The sequence below is a fragment of the Cryptomeria japonica genome, chromosome 10, assembly GCF_030272615.1.
Source record: "Cryptomeria japonica chromosome 10, Sugi_1.0, whole genome shotgun sequence".
NCBI classification, from domain to species: domain Eukaryota; kingdom Viridiplantae; phylum Streptophyta; class Pinopsida; order Cupressales; family Cupressaceae; genus Cryptomeria; species Cryptomeria japonica.
In genome coordinates, this window is record NC_081414.1 from 892,262,346 (window position 1) to 892,282,123 (window position 19,778).

At 34.5% G+C, this 19,778-nt stretch overlaps 1 protein-coding gene across 2 annotated transcripts; it reads left to right on the top strand.

Annotated features, from left to right (window-relative positions):
* Window positions 1–17,200: 17,200 nt before the first annotated feature.
* Window positions 17,201–18,223, top strand: LOC131046589 (expansin-A1). Of its 2 annotated transcripts, XM_057980365.2 has the most exons (4): window positions 17,201–17,321; window positions 17,415–17,727; window positions 17,819–17,992; window positions 18,083–18,223. In XM_057980365.2, the coding sequence occupies exons 1-4, from the start codon at window positions 17,201–17,203 to the stop codon at window positions 18,120–18,122; spliced, it is 648 nt and encodes a 215-aa protein (XP_057836348.2). In that variant the 3' UTR covers window positions 18,123–18,223. The 2 variants fall into 2 exon arrangements, with proteins under 2 accessions (XP_057836348.2, XP_057836339.2); XM_057980356.2 differs by having other exon boundaries at window positions 17,819–18,223.
* The last annotated feature ends 1,555 nt before the right edge of the window (window positions 18,224–19,778 follow it).

A 19,778-nucleotide genomic window follows, 5' to 3' on the forward strand; every position in this document is an offset into this window, starting at 1 on the left:
TATCAAATATGTTGATTTGAACTTGGCTTTGTGCAAACTAGAACACACCGCCAAGTATCACAGACCACACCACACTTTGGCATATGTAGGGAGAATAGTTGATGAATGCTACACACAACTCTTCCCAGTGTTAACTAGTCTCTATCTAGATTTATGCCTCACACTTCAAATTCCAATCAAACGGTTTGTAATTGCATGCCTTCAAATGCCCTTATCATCGCCTCAAAATTTTATCAATAGTGGTGAACAAAGACAAAGATCTCACAACCGTCTCTATTCAGGAAAATTCAACCCAGCAACAAAAAGATATAACAATTCCATTCTTCTTCTTCTCACACCACCTATGGAGATGCCATTTCTGCTCAAACAACAATCTGACCCAAAACTATAGGAATTGCTCAACACGGAGAATATCTTCATGACTGTGTCACTCTGATACCATATGAAGAAAAGAGCAAGGTAAAATAGTGAACAATAGGAAACATATTTAAAGGAAGGAATGCAGTTGTCAACTGCATAACACTTCCGATCACTGATTTCATAACTAACGATGTGATATCACATTTACACTAACAATTTAAAAAGTCCAGTAGAAACAGTAATTTTGATTACTATCATATCATGTCAAAGCATTTGTGATTCAAAAGAACAAACTCAAGCAATGTTGGATATACCTTTTGTCGTATGTCACTAGTACCATCTTAATCATTTTAAATCTAAAAGTATCTATGATATATTTCTAAGGTCTGCTGCTCAAAAACTGTATAACCACACAATTTATTTTGTAGCACATTCTATTGTAGTGATATTTTGAAGGTGGTAGTTTGTAAGATAAGTAAGTCTATACATGAAGATAATTTTATTCAAGTTTTAGAGGTGGAAAACAAGAAGAAAGACAGTTAAGTTTGATAAAGTGCTTACAATGCTAGTTCAACATCTATGATCAATGTTCCATATGAATGTGTTACAGTATTAAATTGTGCGTCAGCTAGAGGAAATGTGTGAATGTTCATTGGGGGTCAATAGAGTGTGTGTTGGGTAATGCAAAGTGTGTCTCCACTCCTAGAATAATATGTGGGCTTTAGGACCTAACCAATTACACTTTTAATTGAGAAACTTATTTGAGCCTAACTTGTAAATATAATCAATTATGTTCTAGGTTGACGTAAAGTGGTAATTATTCTTGGATTATATATTATATTTATCATAATTATTCTAACAGGTTGTTGTGTATGATTTGTATGATAATGGTGGTATCTAAGTTGTGCAACATGTCTATTGTATTTGTGTGTGAAACATAAAGCAAATCTCATGCACATTATGAGGATGTTCTGAAGGAAATTAGATCAAAGGAATGACGAAGGTTCATCCTTGAAGGTCTACATGACATATCTTTCATGTACTTTAATGTAACTAAGGTTGGAATCTCATCATCTAATGTAGTGCTCAACTCCTTGTTTTGGGGACTGGTGTTTTTCATAGGTTGGTGCCTAGAAACTCATTATAAGGGAGATTGGTGTCTCTAGTGGGTTGATGCCCATAAACATTTTTAAGCTCTTTATTTTTTTGTGATGTTGGATTTAGATAGTTGATCTAAGAATCTATTCTCACCATGGTTTTTCCCTCTAGGTTTCCATGTATACCTAGTGTTCTCTTGTGTGGATGTGTATTTATGTTCATCATTTGGTTAGTTACTTAATTGTTAAGGAAATATTAGTGAATATTTCTAATGATAAATTGGGTTTGAAATTAATTTTCTCCATGCATTGATTCACCTCCCTCTAATTATATTGTGTGTCTATAGTGACAACTCAAGTTCACCCAAAAAATTAAAGAAATCAATGGACACCCATAACAACTATTTTGTCAATCCAAGGTTGCACCTCTATTTAGAAACTATAATAATTATATTGAATTAATATAAAGAGCATTTTTCATCCCAAGATATTTATCCTATATGATTAGTTTTAATGAAAAAATATGATCTATGGAGAATGTATTCACATTACATGGAGCTAAACAAGATCACTCATCAAGAAAAGTTTCACATTTCACTTGCTAATAAATCAATAGATAATAAAATCTATGTAAAATCTATATAAAGAGTTAATGCACATCTTTCTTTTGATCTTGACAACTTCCTAACAATATGACATAGTACACCTGTATTACTATTTACTAAGTTGTCATTAGTTTTATGTCCAAAGTCATTCTATATACTCTAGTCGGTTATTACTACCGAAATATTCAGTTAGTAAGCACAAAGCAGTCGGTTACAGAAGTTACAAGTCACAAAGATTAGTATACACTGAGCTGTCTACCGAGTAAAGTTCTATGTCTACCGAGCAGCAAAGATGGTAATCCGAGTAAATACACACCGAGTGAAACGTGTTACCAGATTCATTGAACCTAGACACATATGGGAAATGTGTTACAAAGATCGAGGAACAAGAAACCGTTAACACATTGGAAATTGCACTTATAGATTTTAAATGATTTTGAGGACATCTATCCAATGAAATAATTTTGTATGGTTATTCATTTAATGAATCATGTTTGTAAGATCGAAGCATGAACAGATCACCGTCATAAGAGATCTATTTATACAGCGTGAATTGAGGATCAAATATGTGTGTGAAGCAAGACATATGTGAAAAGCAAAATCATGGGAAAACACTGAGTGTTATGACTGTTACGATTCACAGAGATACACAGAGGTCACTGAGAAGGATTTCAGAGAACAATCAAGGAACAGAGTAAACAGAAAGGTTTACCAAGTTAATTTATGATTTATCGAAGTATGCTATAAGCAAGGTAATTTCATTTTGAGCACATAGAATCTACTATAACATTTCAGATGTGAAGTTGCAGATATTTTGTAAGATTTTGATTGTAATATTTTGAGTTGTAAGAGAAACCTTTAATAGGGTAAAAGACTCTAACAAGGTCTATAAATTATAAAGCCTTTAACCAGGTATAGCATTTTAGTATAAGTGTTGTAAAATCCTTTAGCAAGGTAGATTTAAAGATCTTGATACTCCTAACAGTGTAAGCTATCAGAAATAGCTAAACATGTAGCTCTAACTAAGCAACCTTTATTATTGCAGTAGTGAAGTTGTGGGTGTCATCCCCACCGCAGTTTTTCTCTCTAACAAGGAGTTTCTGTGTAGCCAAAATATATGTGTTATGGAGTGAATCATGTATGATTGTTATTTATTTGTTTTAGCATTATATTATGTTACAGCAGTTTTCGGTTTATGCTTAACAGTAAAGTTATTGTTGAAGAAAAGATTTGAAGTACCGATTCACCCCTCCCCTCTCAATACATTAGCTTTCCATATTGGGCCTAACAATTGGTATCAAAGCTTCAATCTTGGAAAAGGGTTTAACTGCCTAAAGAGAAAGATCTTATCAATGGAAGGCTACAAACAATCTTGGAGAATTGTGAATCTTCAAAATGAATTGGATCATGCTAATCAAGTGATTGCTGACATTCAGAAACAAATGCAAAAATCTCTGAAAGTTAGAAGAAGATTGTCTGATGATTTGCAGGACTCTTAAGAGCTGGTGGAACAAATTGAGACATCATCTGAGAATAGTATATCTAAAGAGACTGAAGAAATGATTGGAGCATTGAAAGAAAATAACAAAGCACTGACTGATCAGCTAAAAGCAATGAAAAGAGAACATGAACATTTTAGCACACAGATGACTAAAAATCTTGATGCATTGAGGACAGCCGAGGATAAATTAAGAGATATAGAAAGAGAAAAATAACAACTTGAAGCATTAGTATCTGAAAAGAATGTTGAAATCACAAGGTTGACTGGAATTCAACAAAATCTGTCAGATCAATTGGGTTATGCACATCATGAAGCAAATCTAAAAGATGATGAGAATCAATCATTGAAGCTTGAAGTATCAAGGTTGACCGATGAACTTGAAATAGAGAAGAAATCCAAAGAAACACTGAAGAAGAGTTATGAAGCATCTTGAAGATGTTGGATGAGCAACTGAATACAAAAAGACCCAACAAAGTTGCAAGACTCGGTTACAAAGAAAAGAATCTACCGAGAAAGAAATCCACATCACCGAGAGAGGAGAATCATCAAAGCAAGCTGGAAACAAGAAGAACATCAAAGGAAAGAAGCCTATTTGCAACTACTGTGGAAAACAAGGACATACTGCCAACATGTGCCAAATTAGAAAAGGTAAGCAACCGAATGTCACTAGGTCTAATGGTTATTGTAACAATTGCAATAAGTATGGTCACACATCTAATCAATGTAGGACTAAGTCGGTTAACAATTATCAGAAGGCAAAATTCAAGGGGTTTTGTAAAAACTGCAATAGATATGGACACAGTACCGAGAAGTGTCGGTTTAAGCAGAAGAACTAATGTGGTCTGCACACCGAGCAAATACTAGAAGCTACCGAACTCACACAAATCTTAACCGACAGTATACTACAGTACCATGGGATTACAATACAAGGATATGGTGTGAATGTTGTGGAAGATATGGACATATAAGTGCCAACTGCTTTATAAGGTTTGGAATGAACAACTGAAGATCATGGAGAAATCCTGGTATGGCATGTTTTCATTGTCACAAAGCTGGACACTTGGCCAGAGATTGCAGAGATCAACCCAGAGGAGATACTGAGGAAATAAGAAGCAAATTATAGATGATTTGGAAAAAGAAGGAAATTGTGTCAAATGAAGAAAGCACATTACCTACCAAGTTAGGTGCATCTATTCCAAATTAATCGGTAAAGGTATGAAGGGACTACATTCTCTCAAGGTTAAATCTTAACAGTTCCTATGTTATCAAGTACTTAATTCAAAATCTGGATAGCTAAGATGCATTAGCAAGTTTGGAATTTTATCAAGTCTTTTGGAGCACTAGTCAAGTCGGTAAATGCAGGAAGCTTGTCAAGTTGGTAAATGAAGGAAGTCTGGCTACTCGATAAAAGCAAAAAAAAGGAAGGTAATCGGTTTAAAGGAACCGAGTGCATTTAATATTTTCTTACCTAACTGCACAAAGCCCGATAAGGTAAAATGTGTACTTAAAGCTTTTGTGCGGTCAATTTACACTTACCAAGTTTTCAGAAAGCAGAGCGAAGCGATTCAGAGGCGATCAAATCTCTTCCAAAGTGAAATTCGAGGTATTTATATCAATCACAACGCATTGTCAAGCAAGATAACCAATCATATCAGTTGTGAATATCTGTTTTATATTTACTAAGTGGAAAGCATCTGTTGGCTAAAAGTTTTCAAACCCTAAGGCTCTTTCGTTAATGATTATCCAAAGTTTGAAATGGCTCCTAAGATTCAGAAACCCGTTGTTGTTGAGAACATTGAGAAGCCCTCACTGAAATACTCACTACCTCCCAAAGTAGCATCTGAACCGAATGATAAAACTACATTTTCACTCATTCCGGATAGGGTTTTATTAGTTGAGGATGTCAGATTATTCACTAAGTGTCGTGTTGAGGAACTAGGTCACACAAAGATCAAGGACACGTATGATGAATTGTGTACCGATGGAAAACTGGATAGCAAGTTTGAACATATTAAAATCAAGGGATTGACCGAAGCCCTAACCTACTCGTGAGTCTTCAAACCCCAATGGGTTAAATTTGTTTTGAGTAGAGTTCATGATGACTTTATGTGGTTAGAGGAGCAACCATTCAAAATCACCAAGGAAATCATCCACTTGATCACCGGTTACCCTATTTTTGACCATGCCCGAGCTCAGAAAATGATTTCACAGAAGGAATTGATCATTTTAACCAGAGTTGAATCTGATTGCAGAGGTCTGAAACCGAACAATGTCACAGATGCAGAGCTGAAGTTTGCAATTAGAGTCATAGGTTATTGTTTCTTTCAATCGGCAAGGGAAAACAGTGTACCCTGTGTTGCTGTTGATTTAGCCTATAAAATTGTGAAGAAAGGTATGAAGATTGATCTATGCGAAGTGTTGTTGAAAAATCTGTTTGAAAATCTCAACACCATAAGGAAGCCGAAGAAGAACAACTCGGCAAACACACTAAAGTTTGGATCACTTTTGATATGCATGTTTTTCTATTTTGAGAAATTCTTTCCATCAGTCGATAATGTAGTTTGGGAGCTACACCGACCAATCACCCATCAAATCAATGACTTCATCAATCAGCTAGGTGATAACTTCAATGAGATTATGGATGATTATTTTAGCAAGTTTCAAGAAAAGATGCATAACAGGCACAGGATGCCACCCTAGTTAGTGGAAAAATATAAGGACAATATATGTTTTGAAGTGGACACTGACTACTGCTATGTCAATGCGGTAGAACCGAGAACTCAATCTTTGCCGCCTATGGGTTATGAGATTGATTTTGACATTACACAGCAGCAGATAGATGCCTTTCTTGCACTGCCAAGGCATGCTACCGAGATTAGATACGGTACATATGAAGAAGTTAAAGAAAAAGTCAAAATGAGCATTGTAGTACCAAAGGCTACAAGGAAAGCAACAAAAATGATTAAAGCATTAACAGCAAAATTTGGAGAGGGTTCTTGCTCCAATCTGAAGCCCAAGAAGCAGCAATTACATTGAGCACCGAGTTGCCAAAAGGCAAAATTTTGAAAAGGAAGAAACAGGATACATCACAGATATCACCTACTCCTCCGGTGAAGTGCCCCAATACTAGATCATCTGCAGTGTCACCGAGTAAGAAGCAGAAAAATGTTGCAGTGCCTAAGGTAACAAAAACTTATAAGAGGTCTACTTGAAGACTCATTTTGAATAAAGAGTCAAGTGACACCAAATCTGAAGACAAAAACAAATTTCAGATTGTCAAAAGCACAAAGGAAAATGTACATAGTGTTGATAATTTTTGTGCAAATCTGAAACAATATGGTGGATTTGGAGCATTCAGATATGTAAAATATGAATCCAAAACTAATGCAAAAAAGAGGCAAATTGAAGAAGCTATAATTTGCACACTTCTTAAATTCCGATTAGTCCCATTGGAAGTAACTAATTCTCTTCCAAAAGCATTGTACTTAAACATTGATAACAGGTGGAAATATGCTATGGACTCGGAAAAGAAGATGAGAGAAAGAAGTCTGGCACATCTCTTTCCAGACATGTCGGTAGATGAGATAAGTGAACATCTGAAAAACTACCACACAAACTTCCTGGTCAAGCAAAGAGCCTTGAAATTGATGAATGGCCTCTATCTTGATGTAGAGATCGAGACAAAAGAAAAATGGCAAGAAATTTTTTGAATCAAGAGTGTTGATGAGCAAGGTGAAGTTGAAATAGTTGATATCACCGAACAAGATCCCGCTGAAACTATACAACCTGATGAGGATGTCATGGATACCGAGGCACAGGAATAGGAAATGATAGAAGGGAATGCTTATGCCAAACTGGTATCAAGTGAGTCAGTTTTGGAACAAGTCAAGTCCTATCCTCCGGTAAATCAACATGTTTCAACTGAGACACCTCAGGATACTGAACAAGGAAAAGAGGGTCACCAGTCTACAGAAGGAGAAGCTACTTCTCAGGTCACCGGGGAATAGACTTCTCAAGCCCCTTCAAGTACTAACAATGTTACAACTGAGACCCTGAGCAAGGATTCACCGAAGGCTACATCTGAGGCTAAAGAAATTGACAAAAGTGTTGCCTCTACCGAGCAACCTACCGAGGGTGAACAAGCCTCCCAAGCCATTGTATTAGTTCAACCGGTGAAAGCCTCCTCCTCTAAAGAAAAGAAAATGAAAAAGCATAGTTTCAAGTTAGATTTGTCAAAACCAATTGTGTTGCCGAATGTAGACATATCCAAATTAAAAGGGCAAGTACTTATTGAATTCTGTGAACTATGCAAAGCCAAAGCAGAACAAGAGAAACAAATGGCTATACAAAAGAAAAACAGAGTACTTCAGAAGGTCAAAGCACTCTTAACAGAAATTCTACCTGAAGCTACAGTGACAAAAGATGCAGCCATCCATATTCAACTAGATGAACTCCTCAATAAGATCAAGACATCTGGAGTAGATGCATCTGAATACCTGAGCAAATTGAAGGACAAAGAGCTCACTGCAAAAATGATTGAAGAGGTACAGAAAGCCATTGCTATCGGTAAAGTAAAACTTGTCAAATTTATTGTTGAGTTGTCCCCTCAACTCAAGCACATTCTTTATTTATTTCAGAAACTCTGTACATTTTCTTTATTCATTAAAGATATCAAGAATAAAACAGAAGTGATTGAGAAAGAGATCACTGATCTCTCCAATAAATTGACCACTGAGCCAAATTCTATTCAGAATTTCTATACCAAGTGAAAAACGCTCATGGCTCAACAATTGGAACTTAGGAATGAAGAGCACAAAATAAGGATGGACAGTATGACTCTTCAAACCTTATTCATTCCACACTTATCCTCCGTACAAGAACAGATCAACAAGGCTACCTCCTTATCCACTCAGCTAGAGGGAAGCACTTTAGATGGTCTGATTTCAGTGTTAGCAGATATTACAGCTTAGAATTCACTCATGGATAGTGTTAAGGATGCACTCTCTGCCGCTCTCACCGATGCAAGAACAAAGTAGGGTGGGTGCAAGAAGTTGAGTCCCACTTTTGGGCAAAAAGTGGAAGTGTTTTCCCTATTTTTTAATTTTTTTGTCGATTGATTGCAGAATTTGAGGTACTTAGAGTTTGAATCTGAAAAAAAATTAGTAATAGAAAATGTAGTGCTCTGAGTCTAATTTTCAAATATGTAATTTATTTCAATACCCACATGGTAGAAATTGCTTTTTTTTAGGCATATTTAAAAACCACTTTTTCAAAATGCCTATTTCAGGACCATACCACTCATGTGTACGACCACCATATTTTGACGTAAATAAAAGAATTTTTGCAAACCCTTCTAGGAAAAGATACCTAATACACCAAATATTGATGATAATATTTTTTCTTATTTTTTTATTGAATATATTTTTTTTAATTAATTTTTAATTGACTATAAAGTACATTTTCAAAACATCTAGTGTACGACCACCATAATTTGATGAATATTTCATATTTTTAAATTTTTTCTTTTTTAATCTTCAAAAGAATTGTATGTAGATTGATGTCATATAATTTATTTTCAAAAAAACCTAAAAACAAAAAAGTTATTAAAGTTTTACTAAACCTCACTATTTTACATTTAAGTACCACTTTTGATTAATAAATAATGTAAAAATAGTAAAACTAATCATAACACTATGAAATTTACATTTTTGAAATTAGGACAGTGAGAACTCTAATGGGTTTTTGTTTCATCAAAAAATATGATCAGGAAGACCTTCAAAAAATTACGACAATGCAGAAATCTGGTATTCCAGTGCCTTAGCCATTTTTTTGGAGGTCCAAGCATAGGCTTGGTCCCACCAAGCCTAACCTGAAGCCAAAACTGAGGCATAGGTGTGTTTCCCGCTCCATCTTTTATGAAACGGGCACCCGTTTTGAAATTTATAGTACTTTAAGAAACGTGTGCCCGTTTTTAGAAACGGGTACATGTTTTTAGAAATGGGTGCCTGTTTTTAGAAACGTGTGCCCATTTCTAAAAATCATGCACCCGTTTCTCCATGATGGTCCGATCCTAAACAGGCACCCATTTTTCAAAACGTGCACCCGTTTTATTTTTATGGGTCAGGGCTCCGAAGCTAAACGGGTGCCCGTTTCTTAAAAAATGGGCACTCGTTTCTAGCGGGAAACTTTTTTTCTCATAGACTTCTGTAGAATTGGGACCCAACTTCTTGCACCCACCCTATAAATCCATTTTTGACCAGTTGCCTCCACCGAATGGTAACTAGTTTGGATGTTTGTCAAAAAGGGGGAGTATAGTGTATACAAGAGGAGTATACCGAGCAGATCAACATATTCAAGTATACAGATAATTTTGACAGGGGGAGCAGTGATCACCGAGCAGTGGATACAAAATATTGATCACAGCGCATGCATAATCAGAGTTATGTATAGTATATTGATAAGGGGAGTATATCTAAGTATACTATTTTATTCACAATTGTATATACTGTCAGTTTAGTCAAATTTTGTAAGTATATAGATTTTTTGAGTTATGACTTTGAAAGAAGTTTTGTCAAACATTTCAAAACTAATGTCAAAAGGGGAGATTGTTACTATTTACTAAGTTGTCATTAGTTTTATGTCCAAAGTCATTCTATATACTCTAGTCGGTTATTACTACCGAAATATTCAGTCGGTAAGCACAAAGTAGTCGGTTACAGAAGTTACAAGTCACAAAGTTTAGTATACACCAAGTTGTCTATCGAGTAACGTTCTATGTCTACCGAGCAACAAAGATGGTATACCGAGTAAATACACACCGAGTGAAATGTGTTACCAGATTCGTTGAACCTAGACACATATGGGAAATGTGTTACAAAGATCGAGGAACAAGAAACCGTTAACACATTGGAAATCGCACTTATAGATTTTATATGATTTTGAGGACATATATCCAATGAAATAATTTTGTATGGTTATTCATTTAATGAATCATGTTTGTAAGATCGAAGCATGAACAGATCACCGTCATAAGAGATCTATTTATACAGCATGAATTGAGGATCAAATATGTGTGTGAAGCAAGACATGTGTGAAAAGCAAAATCATGGGAAAACACTGAGTGTTATGACTGTTACGATTGACAGAGATACACAGAGGTCACCGAGAAGGATTTCAGAGAACAGTCAAGGAACAGAGTAAACAGAAAGGTTTACCGAGTTAATTTATGATTTACCAAGGTATGCTATAAGCAAAGTAATTTCATTTTGAGCACATAGAATCTGCTATAACATTTCAGATGTGAAGTAGATATTTTGTAAGATTTTGATTGTAATATTTTGAGTTGTAAGAGAAACCTTTAACAAGGTAAAAGACTCTAACAAAGTCTATAAATTGTAAAGCCTTTAACCAGGTACAGCATTTTAGTATAAGTGTTGTAAAATCCTTTAGCAAGGTAGATCTAAAGATCTTGATACTCCTAATAGGGTAAGCTATCAGAAATAGCTAAACATGTAGCTCTAACCGAGCAACCTTTATTATTGCAATAGTGAAGTTGTGGGTGCCATCCCCACCATAGTTTTTCTCTCTAACAAGGAGTTTCTACGTAACCAAAATATATGTGTTATGGAGTGAATCATGTATGATTGTTATTTATTTGTTTTAGCATTATATTATGTTACAGCAGTTTTCGGTTTATGCTTAATAGTAAAGTTATTGTTGAAGAAAAGATTTGAAGTACTGATTCACCCCTCCCCTCTCAGTACATTAGCTTTCCATATTGGGCCTAACAACCTGATCTTCTTATGAAACTACATAATGATTGGAATGCTACTCGCATTGCATCATCCACATAATTGAACACCAACTTCTCCTTACAGATCGTATGATCACATACATCCTAGGAATGAACTTTTATCAACTATATATATATGAATTACAATGATAATTTCATTTCCATGTCTTTCTAGAATAAGATTAATGCATCTGCAAGTCACCCATAAGCATAAACTTAAATCCAATGTGTAATAGGCCAAGTCCAAGAGCTCACATGTTACTCCAAATGAACAGACACGCTATTCATTACCCAGCATAGACATATCTAGTCCTAAAGGACATCTACATGCTATCTCCAATGAGCATACATTACAAACCTTTGGCCCATCAATCCAGAACAACAACCAAATTGGCAAGCTCACATATTGAACAATCTATCATTACTTTATTTCTACTAAAGCCTAGCCATTGAAACGTTGAAATATGGCACTTCCTATGCATCTTGACTTTATTTTGAATCTATAGGTCATAACACTCAACTATGAAAGGATACAAAATAGAACAAGTTGCCAATGTAAGCACATTATTTGAGAAACGGACCTTACTAACACATTGCATTCACTTCTAGATTTCCTTCAATAGATGGAATAGATACAATATGATATTGCAATCATAATACAATAGATCTCCTCTATCATTAATGAAAGTAATCATACATTTTTTAATACTTGACACTAGTCCAAACTCTTTTGGATACCTAACATCAATGATAGAACTAACCAGAACATTTGACATCAATGGCAACCTTTATTTAACAATCTTCACCTTTGTCATGTTCATGTGGAAAACCAACAAACAAAATCCTCCCTTTAATAATAGTACTCTTTGAACAGTTTCTATCACACAAGAATTTTGGCTTGCTCTCTCCCCCTTTGGCATCAATAGCAAAGGAAAATTTTGATCCTTTCTTTAAGACTTTCTCTCCTCTTGTCAAAGATACTCCAATCACTAAACTAGTCAAACTTTTCTTTGTTGCAAGACCACAAAGCCTTCTTATAGTAGGGAGTCAACACTCCCCTTGAACTTATGATGTTTTTTAGAACAACAAATAGGATAGAGCTTTTTCTCTCATTTTCTTCCTGAATGACTCAAATGTATTATCATTTTCTTTTTTTTTGTACTGAGATAGCTTTCATTTATTTTTCCCAGGTGGCATTCTATTTCTTTTGTCTTAGTTAGATCTTCACTTTCAATTTTGTTTTTGTTCACAATAGGCCCATCAAAACTTTCTTCTATGACTTCACCACCTTCACCACTAAGTTCGTCATTGTAGCCTTTATCTTTGGATCTATCACATATTTCAGTTTGGGCATAAAACGTAGTATGAGTTATAACTCTTCCATGGTTTTGTTCTTCTTACCTTCTAAATTTATTCCTTTGACCATTAGAGTTGTTTTCCCTTTTATATGGTTTAAATGCTTTCACCAAATTTCTCTCGCAATGTATTGCAATGTGTCCAAAGTTGTTTCACTTATATCATTCAATATTGAAATCAATCAAAGGAGTAAATGCATTTTTGCTCACAATTTTTTTCATTGCAACCTGAAACCTTCTATAATTTGATTCCTTATGTCCATAGTGATTGTAATTAAAATAATAACTAAAATAGAATAATTAAACCTGGTATTGTACACTTGTCTTCTAGACCTTCTCTTTTGTGTCTAGACATGAATTAACCCTTTCATTTTCTTTCTTGTTGTTCTCAATCACCTTGGATAGATCAAATCTTGAACTTCCAAAATCATGCTCATTTGGATTTTCTACACCTTTCTTCTCAATAGCCTTACTGACCAAGTTTTCATTCAATCCAATATCAATTTTGACATGCGGTACCCTCTAATACCTTTCTCAAGGATACCCCTTCTACCTCTAGTATTTCACAATCCTTCGCCTTTGTCCTTAAACATGTTCTATTATGACATCAATTTGCTTTCTCGATTCGTCTACTTGCACCTTTAACTCTATGATATGCATCTCTAATCTTTCTTTAATTTTGGAATCTTCTAAAATTCATAGTCTTTACATTTCACTATCCTTTTCTTCAAATTCTTGATCTCACTAGAGGCACATTGAAGCTCTTCAAAATCCATCTCATCATCTTCTTTATTTCTAGATTACATACTTATTGCACCTTTGCATAGAGTTTCCATTGCCATGAGTAGATCCTTTTTTTATTTTCACCTTGAGAATTATCCTCATCATATTCCTCAAATGAGTAACTTTCTTCCTCAACATACAAATCATTCTTCTTCTTCTTCTTGACATTCTTCTGTTTTTACTTTGCCACGATGTAACCAATCTTACCATAGTTAAAATATTTGAATGGTAATTTACCTTTATACTTGTCAAATCCCCTTTTCAATTTCCTCACAAGTTTGCCTCTTCCAAATCTAAATCGTCACTAAAGTCTAAACCCACTTTCTCCACAGATACCTTGAAGGCTACCTCCTTTAAGATTTTTTTGTCTTTTACAATTATCATTTCATATGTTTTTAACAATTATTGAGTCTTTCACATCTTCACCAAGTCCTACAAAAGTATTGACAGCCTTATCAACCCAAAGTAAATCAATGGCATTATTTTCTTTGCCCTTCATGTTTATAAATTCAAATAGCCATTGGTACGTCTAAAGCCTTGCATCCTTTACTTTATCATCACCTTCATATGTATTGTAGTGTTTGTCCCAAACATATTTTTCAATTGTGCAATGCATTATTTTCACAAACTCGGAGTAAGCTAGACCACATAATATAGTATTAAATTCCTTTGCATTAGTTTCACATGATATTTTCTTGGCTTGATCTCTTGGAGGTGTATCTCATAACCATTTACAATAGATTGTCAAACATCAAACCCTAGTTCCATTAGATAGTCTCCCATCCTTACTCTCCAAAATGCATAGTTTGATCCATAGAAAAGTGATGCCTTGTTTGAAGATAGACCTTCTTGAGAAATTGAGGGTGTCATTCTGGATCTACGTCAAACTATTAAGCTTCTTTCAAGAGTCTTGGTTCTCATACCAATTTAAGGGCACATAATATAGTAAGAGGGGGGTGAATTGGTACATGCCAATTTCATTTTTTTTAAACAATAATTGCCATAAATAACTTCTCCAAGTGTCACAAAAAAAATTCAAATACAAATCATTAAAACAATTATAAGATTTTACTTTATAATGAATGCAACTAAGCAAGCAGTAAATGCAATCACACATCAACACATAAGAACACCAAATGTATGTTGAAACCCTAACGGTAAAATCCATGATGAGAATAAATGCTTGGATCTACTACCCAAATCTAGCCTTACAAAATAATATAGAACTTACAATATGAAATAGGCGCCAACCTATATTACAACTAACATACCTAAATTTAGAAAAATCATTATCGAAATACGTATTTTATTTTATTTTTAAATTATTTTACTTTTATATGAATTAAATATTAAATGAACCTTAACTCAAACATTAACTTTTCTTTAAATAATTAATTCTAATTTTGAATTTAACCTTTTTAATATAGAAAAAGACATATTATACAACTAATAATTACCCACAAATTTCATGCATCATTCATATATTATGTCTTCTCCTTTTTTAATTCCCTTGCAGAGAGATCAATCATTTGGAAAGAGAAGGCTTAACCACTGATGCTTACAAACTAAAGCCTAATCTCTATACAAGAAATTAAATAAGCTTATGAGCTCTTGTTAAGTGCTAATTATAATTCAATACCTGACTATTTTGCCCCTTTCACAGGGCCCTGCCAAAACATCCCATATCCCGTATGTGAGATTAGTAACACCACTTCCTTCCTTATATATCTCTCAGAGAATATCTCGAGAATTACTCTTCCCATATCTCTTAGAAGATAGGAATGGCGAATCGACAAAATTGGGCATGCAAGGTGGAGAAAATTTATCAATAATTTGCATGGATGAAGATCCCAACAGACCAGAATTTTTCTAAATTCTAAGGTCAATGAAACCAGAGTCATTCGATCCCAACAGACCAGAATTTTTCTAAATTCTAAGGTCAATGAAACCAGAGTCATTCGTTGTCAACAGCTCCTCGCCACAAAACATTTTGGAATTCTTCATATTTTTGGCACCAACAGGGGAATTCAATTCTTGAAGATCTAAAATGATGCTGCCCTCATATCTGTTGCAGTATCTTGATAATCTAAATGTCTTTGATTTGACAGGAATAGAATTCAGGATATGATGATCTCCAGAAGAAGCTGGTTGTGTTGAAGACACTTCTTGCTTAGTTTTGTTTTCCCATAGTTCTTCATTTCATTGTCCATTCGACCAGACAGTCATCCTCCAATCACAGACCATCGACATATAACATTAAACAAGTGCTAATTCAGGAACATTCAATGAGTTAGTGCATTTGTTTCCCTACATATAGCTTTCCCCAAATCAATCAAGCTACGACCCAAATTAATCAATGAATAACAAATGAGCTGGAGTAGATGTGAATCCTATATTTTCCCAATGGCATCTGCATTCTCCCTAGAGAAGCCCTTTCGTTGGCCACCAAACATACCTTGTTCAATAGCAAAGTAGGAAACAAATAAATCAGACAAATGCACCTTTCAGTGGAAACCCTAAAGAGGGAATAAATTTACCCTCTGCTTTAAAACTGGCATCGAAAATTAGAAATCAATTTTTTCTACAAAGTTCTTTGAACCAAAACCCAAGGCCAAAAATACAATTTCTTACCAAAATTTGCCGTAGAAAGTAGAAACTCCAAAACAAAAACTGAAGCATCCATGCGGACTCTTCTTCATGTGGAGGGTTCTCTCTGGGATCAAGCTGGAGACAGCTTCGAACACCACACTTCGCTCACCACCACTATATGGAAAAAGATGCTTGAAAATCATTGTAGAAACCAGTCCGACATTCAAAAAAAAAATTGCAGGTCCAAGCCAATGCGCAAATGTGCACCTTATTCCAGCAAAGCCTATGCCTTCATTATCCACTCCATGATCGGACTCCACCCATTCACAAGATAGATGAGAGCTTTTGGGAGCTTTCATGTAGAAATGTGAATATAAGAAACGTTAGGAAATATCTATAGCACCGTCATTTGAAACGCTTTGTAACTGCCCATATTTCTTTTTTTAATGTACACGAATCCCTTCAGTCCATCCTATGGCCGTAGAATTAGATGCCTCGTCATGTTTTTTTTTTATGATTTTAGAATTTTTTATTATAAGAAATCAAACTCCATGATTCATTATAAGATTATGAAAGCAAGAGAAAATAATAAAAATTGATTATAAAAACAAGAGAAGAATAAAAATTTATTATTAGATTATGAAAGCGAGAGAAGATAATAAAAATCTAGATAGACAGATCTAAAAAAATTGCTTAAACAAGCTAACTTTACAAACAATGCTCCCCTCTGAAATGGACAACCTAAATTTTTACAGTTGTTAAAAGTTCGTTATGATATGATATGATATCTAAGAATATGGATCTGCTCTCTTCAGTAAAACCAAAGACTACTTTGGGTATTGTCGGTCGAGCCGTGAATGAGACTATTTTGGGTATCCTTGGTTGAGCACAAACAGTTTGTATGCTTTTTTCATCCTATCGATGCTATTTTTGTCTCCCTTGACCACCCTCTATTTAATACATCACAACTATCTCTTCTCCATCGTGCTCAACTTATTCTTCCTTGACCTAATTTGATCTCTCTGTGGGTCTCTATTTTTGCAAGCTTGGAACCCATCTCTACAATTGCAGCTATACAAGACAGTAGCACAATTAATTGGTAGTCAGGCTCTTGATCAATGGCGGCTTTTGAACTTTTTGTGGTTGGTTTCGTTTGGATAACCAAATTTGAATGTGCCCGTGGATGGACAAACGCCCATGCTACGTTTTATGGCGGCGGTGATGCATCCGGCACCATGTGTAAGACCCTCATTTCCGTTTTATCTTCCATTTGCACAGTAGGCAATACAATAGACTATGGTGCATAATGCAGAGAAATGATGAAAAATGCAGGTGGTGCGTGTGGATATGGAAATCTATACGACCAAGGATACGGAACCAACACGGCAGCTCTAAGCAGTGCTCTGTTCAATAATGGGGTTACCTGCGGAGCATGCTTTGAAATCAAATGCAACAATGACCCACATTGGTGTCTGCCCAATACGATTGTGGTCACCGCCACCAATTTCTGCCCACCCAACAATGCACTTCCTAACGATGCAGGTGGGTGGTGTAATCTCCCACTTGAGCATTTTGATCTTTCAGAGCCAATGTTCAACCGCATTGCAAAGCACAAGGCGGGCATAGTCCCTGTTCTCTACCACAGGTTAATTCTAGTCCCTCCTCTCTACTACTACTAAGAGAGATAGTTCTACTGTTATATGTAAATTGAGTACTAAATGTAGAATCTGTTGCAGAGTGGCATGTAAGAGAAGTGGCGGAATTCGATTCACCATCAATGGAAAATCCTACTTTAATCTGGTGCTCATCACCAACGTGGGCGGAGCAGGGGACGTGAGTGCAGTTTCTATAAAGGGCTCTAAAACTGGGTGGCAGGGCATGAGAAGAAACTGGGGCCAAAATTGGCAGAGCAATAGCTATTTGAACGGGCAAAACCTGTCGTTTCGAATCACAACCACTGATGGGAGAATAGTTACCTCCTATGATGTGGCCCCCTCCACCTGGAAATTTGGCCAGACTTTTACCGGTGCTCAGATATAAACTGTTCAGACTGCGCACCCACTATCTTCTTCTTCCTCCCTGGCGTTTTGGGAGGGAAGTAGCTTTTAAGAGTTTTAATTCATGTTATTTATATAAGTTGTGTTGGGATTGAGTGCGAGACAGAGGTGGATTGTTGAAAGCCGCCCTTCTGCGCTCTCATTCCATTCCATGCTTATCAATCACACCTATATTACGACTGTACAGAAGAGTGCATCGATTTTGTTAGCTACTCTTACTGAATGTACAATATAGTTTTATGGCTTTTGGTAAAAGATTTCTTAATGGAGGCCTCGCTCATAACATTTTAAGTGGGCATTTTCTCTTAAATGTTTCATATGAAAACCTTCTAGTAGACGTGATTGTCTTATAAATTTGATAAAAGGTATTTATTAAATATATCAGACTTCTATAATCTATGATTCAAAGTTTCTAAGTTAGATTGTGTTATAAAAATTTGCATCAATAATTTGGATCACATCTCCTGATCCATCATCTGGATAATAAAGAGCTAAAAAGAGCACAAAAATGATAAGTTGCACAAGAAGACTAGATTAAAAGGAGAGGGCAAGAGGTGGCATGTGGTTCAACCTCAAGGTAGAAGAGACAAGAAGGATTGGAGAGGAAGTATAGAATAATTATCAATACCAAAAAAAATGATAAAAGAATAATAATTAGAAACTAAAAAAAACAAAGTAAATAAATGTAGACTAGCGAACATATAAAAATAATAACTCAGAAAGTAAATAAGGTAATAAACAAAATAACACATAGAACAGCATAATGCAACATACAAGTGTAATTAAAATGATAAAGGGAAAAAAAAGGAAAAAGAGTTCTTTATTAAAATTAGTAGATTTTTTTTTTTTTTTGATAAAAGTGGATGAGACCACTAAAATTATATTAAAAAATTATAAAAGATAACTAATAAAAGATGTTACTCCAAAATTTGATATGATAAAAGATAACTATAATTTGATATATGATAACTAATAAAAGACAACAAAAATAATAGAAAAAAATAAAAGGGAATCTATTATATATCTAAAGAAATATGATATATGAAAACCAATAAAAGACAACTAAAAGATAAAATATGAAAATGATAAAATTATAATGAAAGTAAAAAGAATCTATTATATGTAAAGAATTAAAATATATGAGAATGAATAAAAAACAACTAAAAGATAAAATATGAAAATGGTAAAATTATAAAACAATAATAAAATAAATTAAGAAGGAGAAAAAATTGAGAAAAAATAATAAGCATTAATAGAGAGTATAATAGATACTTAGGCATAATATTAAGAGAAAGGAACCATAGCTATTATTATAATTAAATATAGGAAACCACCTATTGAAAAGAAGAATATAATAAATTAATAATGGAATGTACAAATTGAAATTAAATCTAGAGAATGAAATAAGTCAACCCTATAATAAGAAAATTAAAGGTAAATTACAAGAAACAAGAAAAAAAATTAGATGCATCAAACCTAATAAAAATTAAAGTTATAATATAGTAAAAGATAGTTACAAACTAATTTAAAATAATTACTGAGATAGCAAAAATAATAAAAGAAAAGGGTAAAAACCTAAAATAGAATGTAGAAAGAAAAATAATGGAATAAACAACAATTAATAATGTCAAGTGCTCAC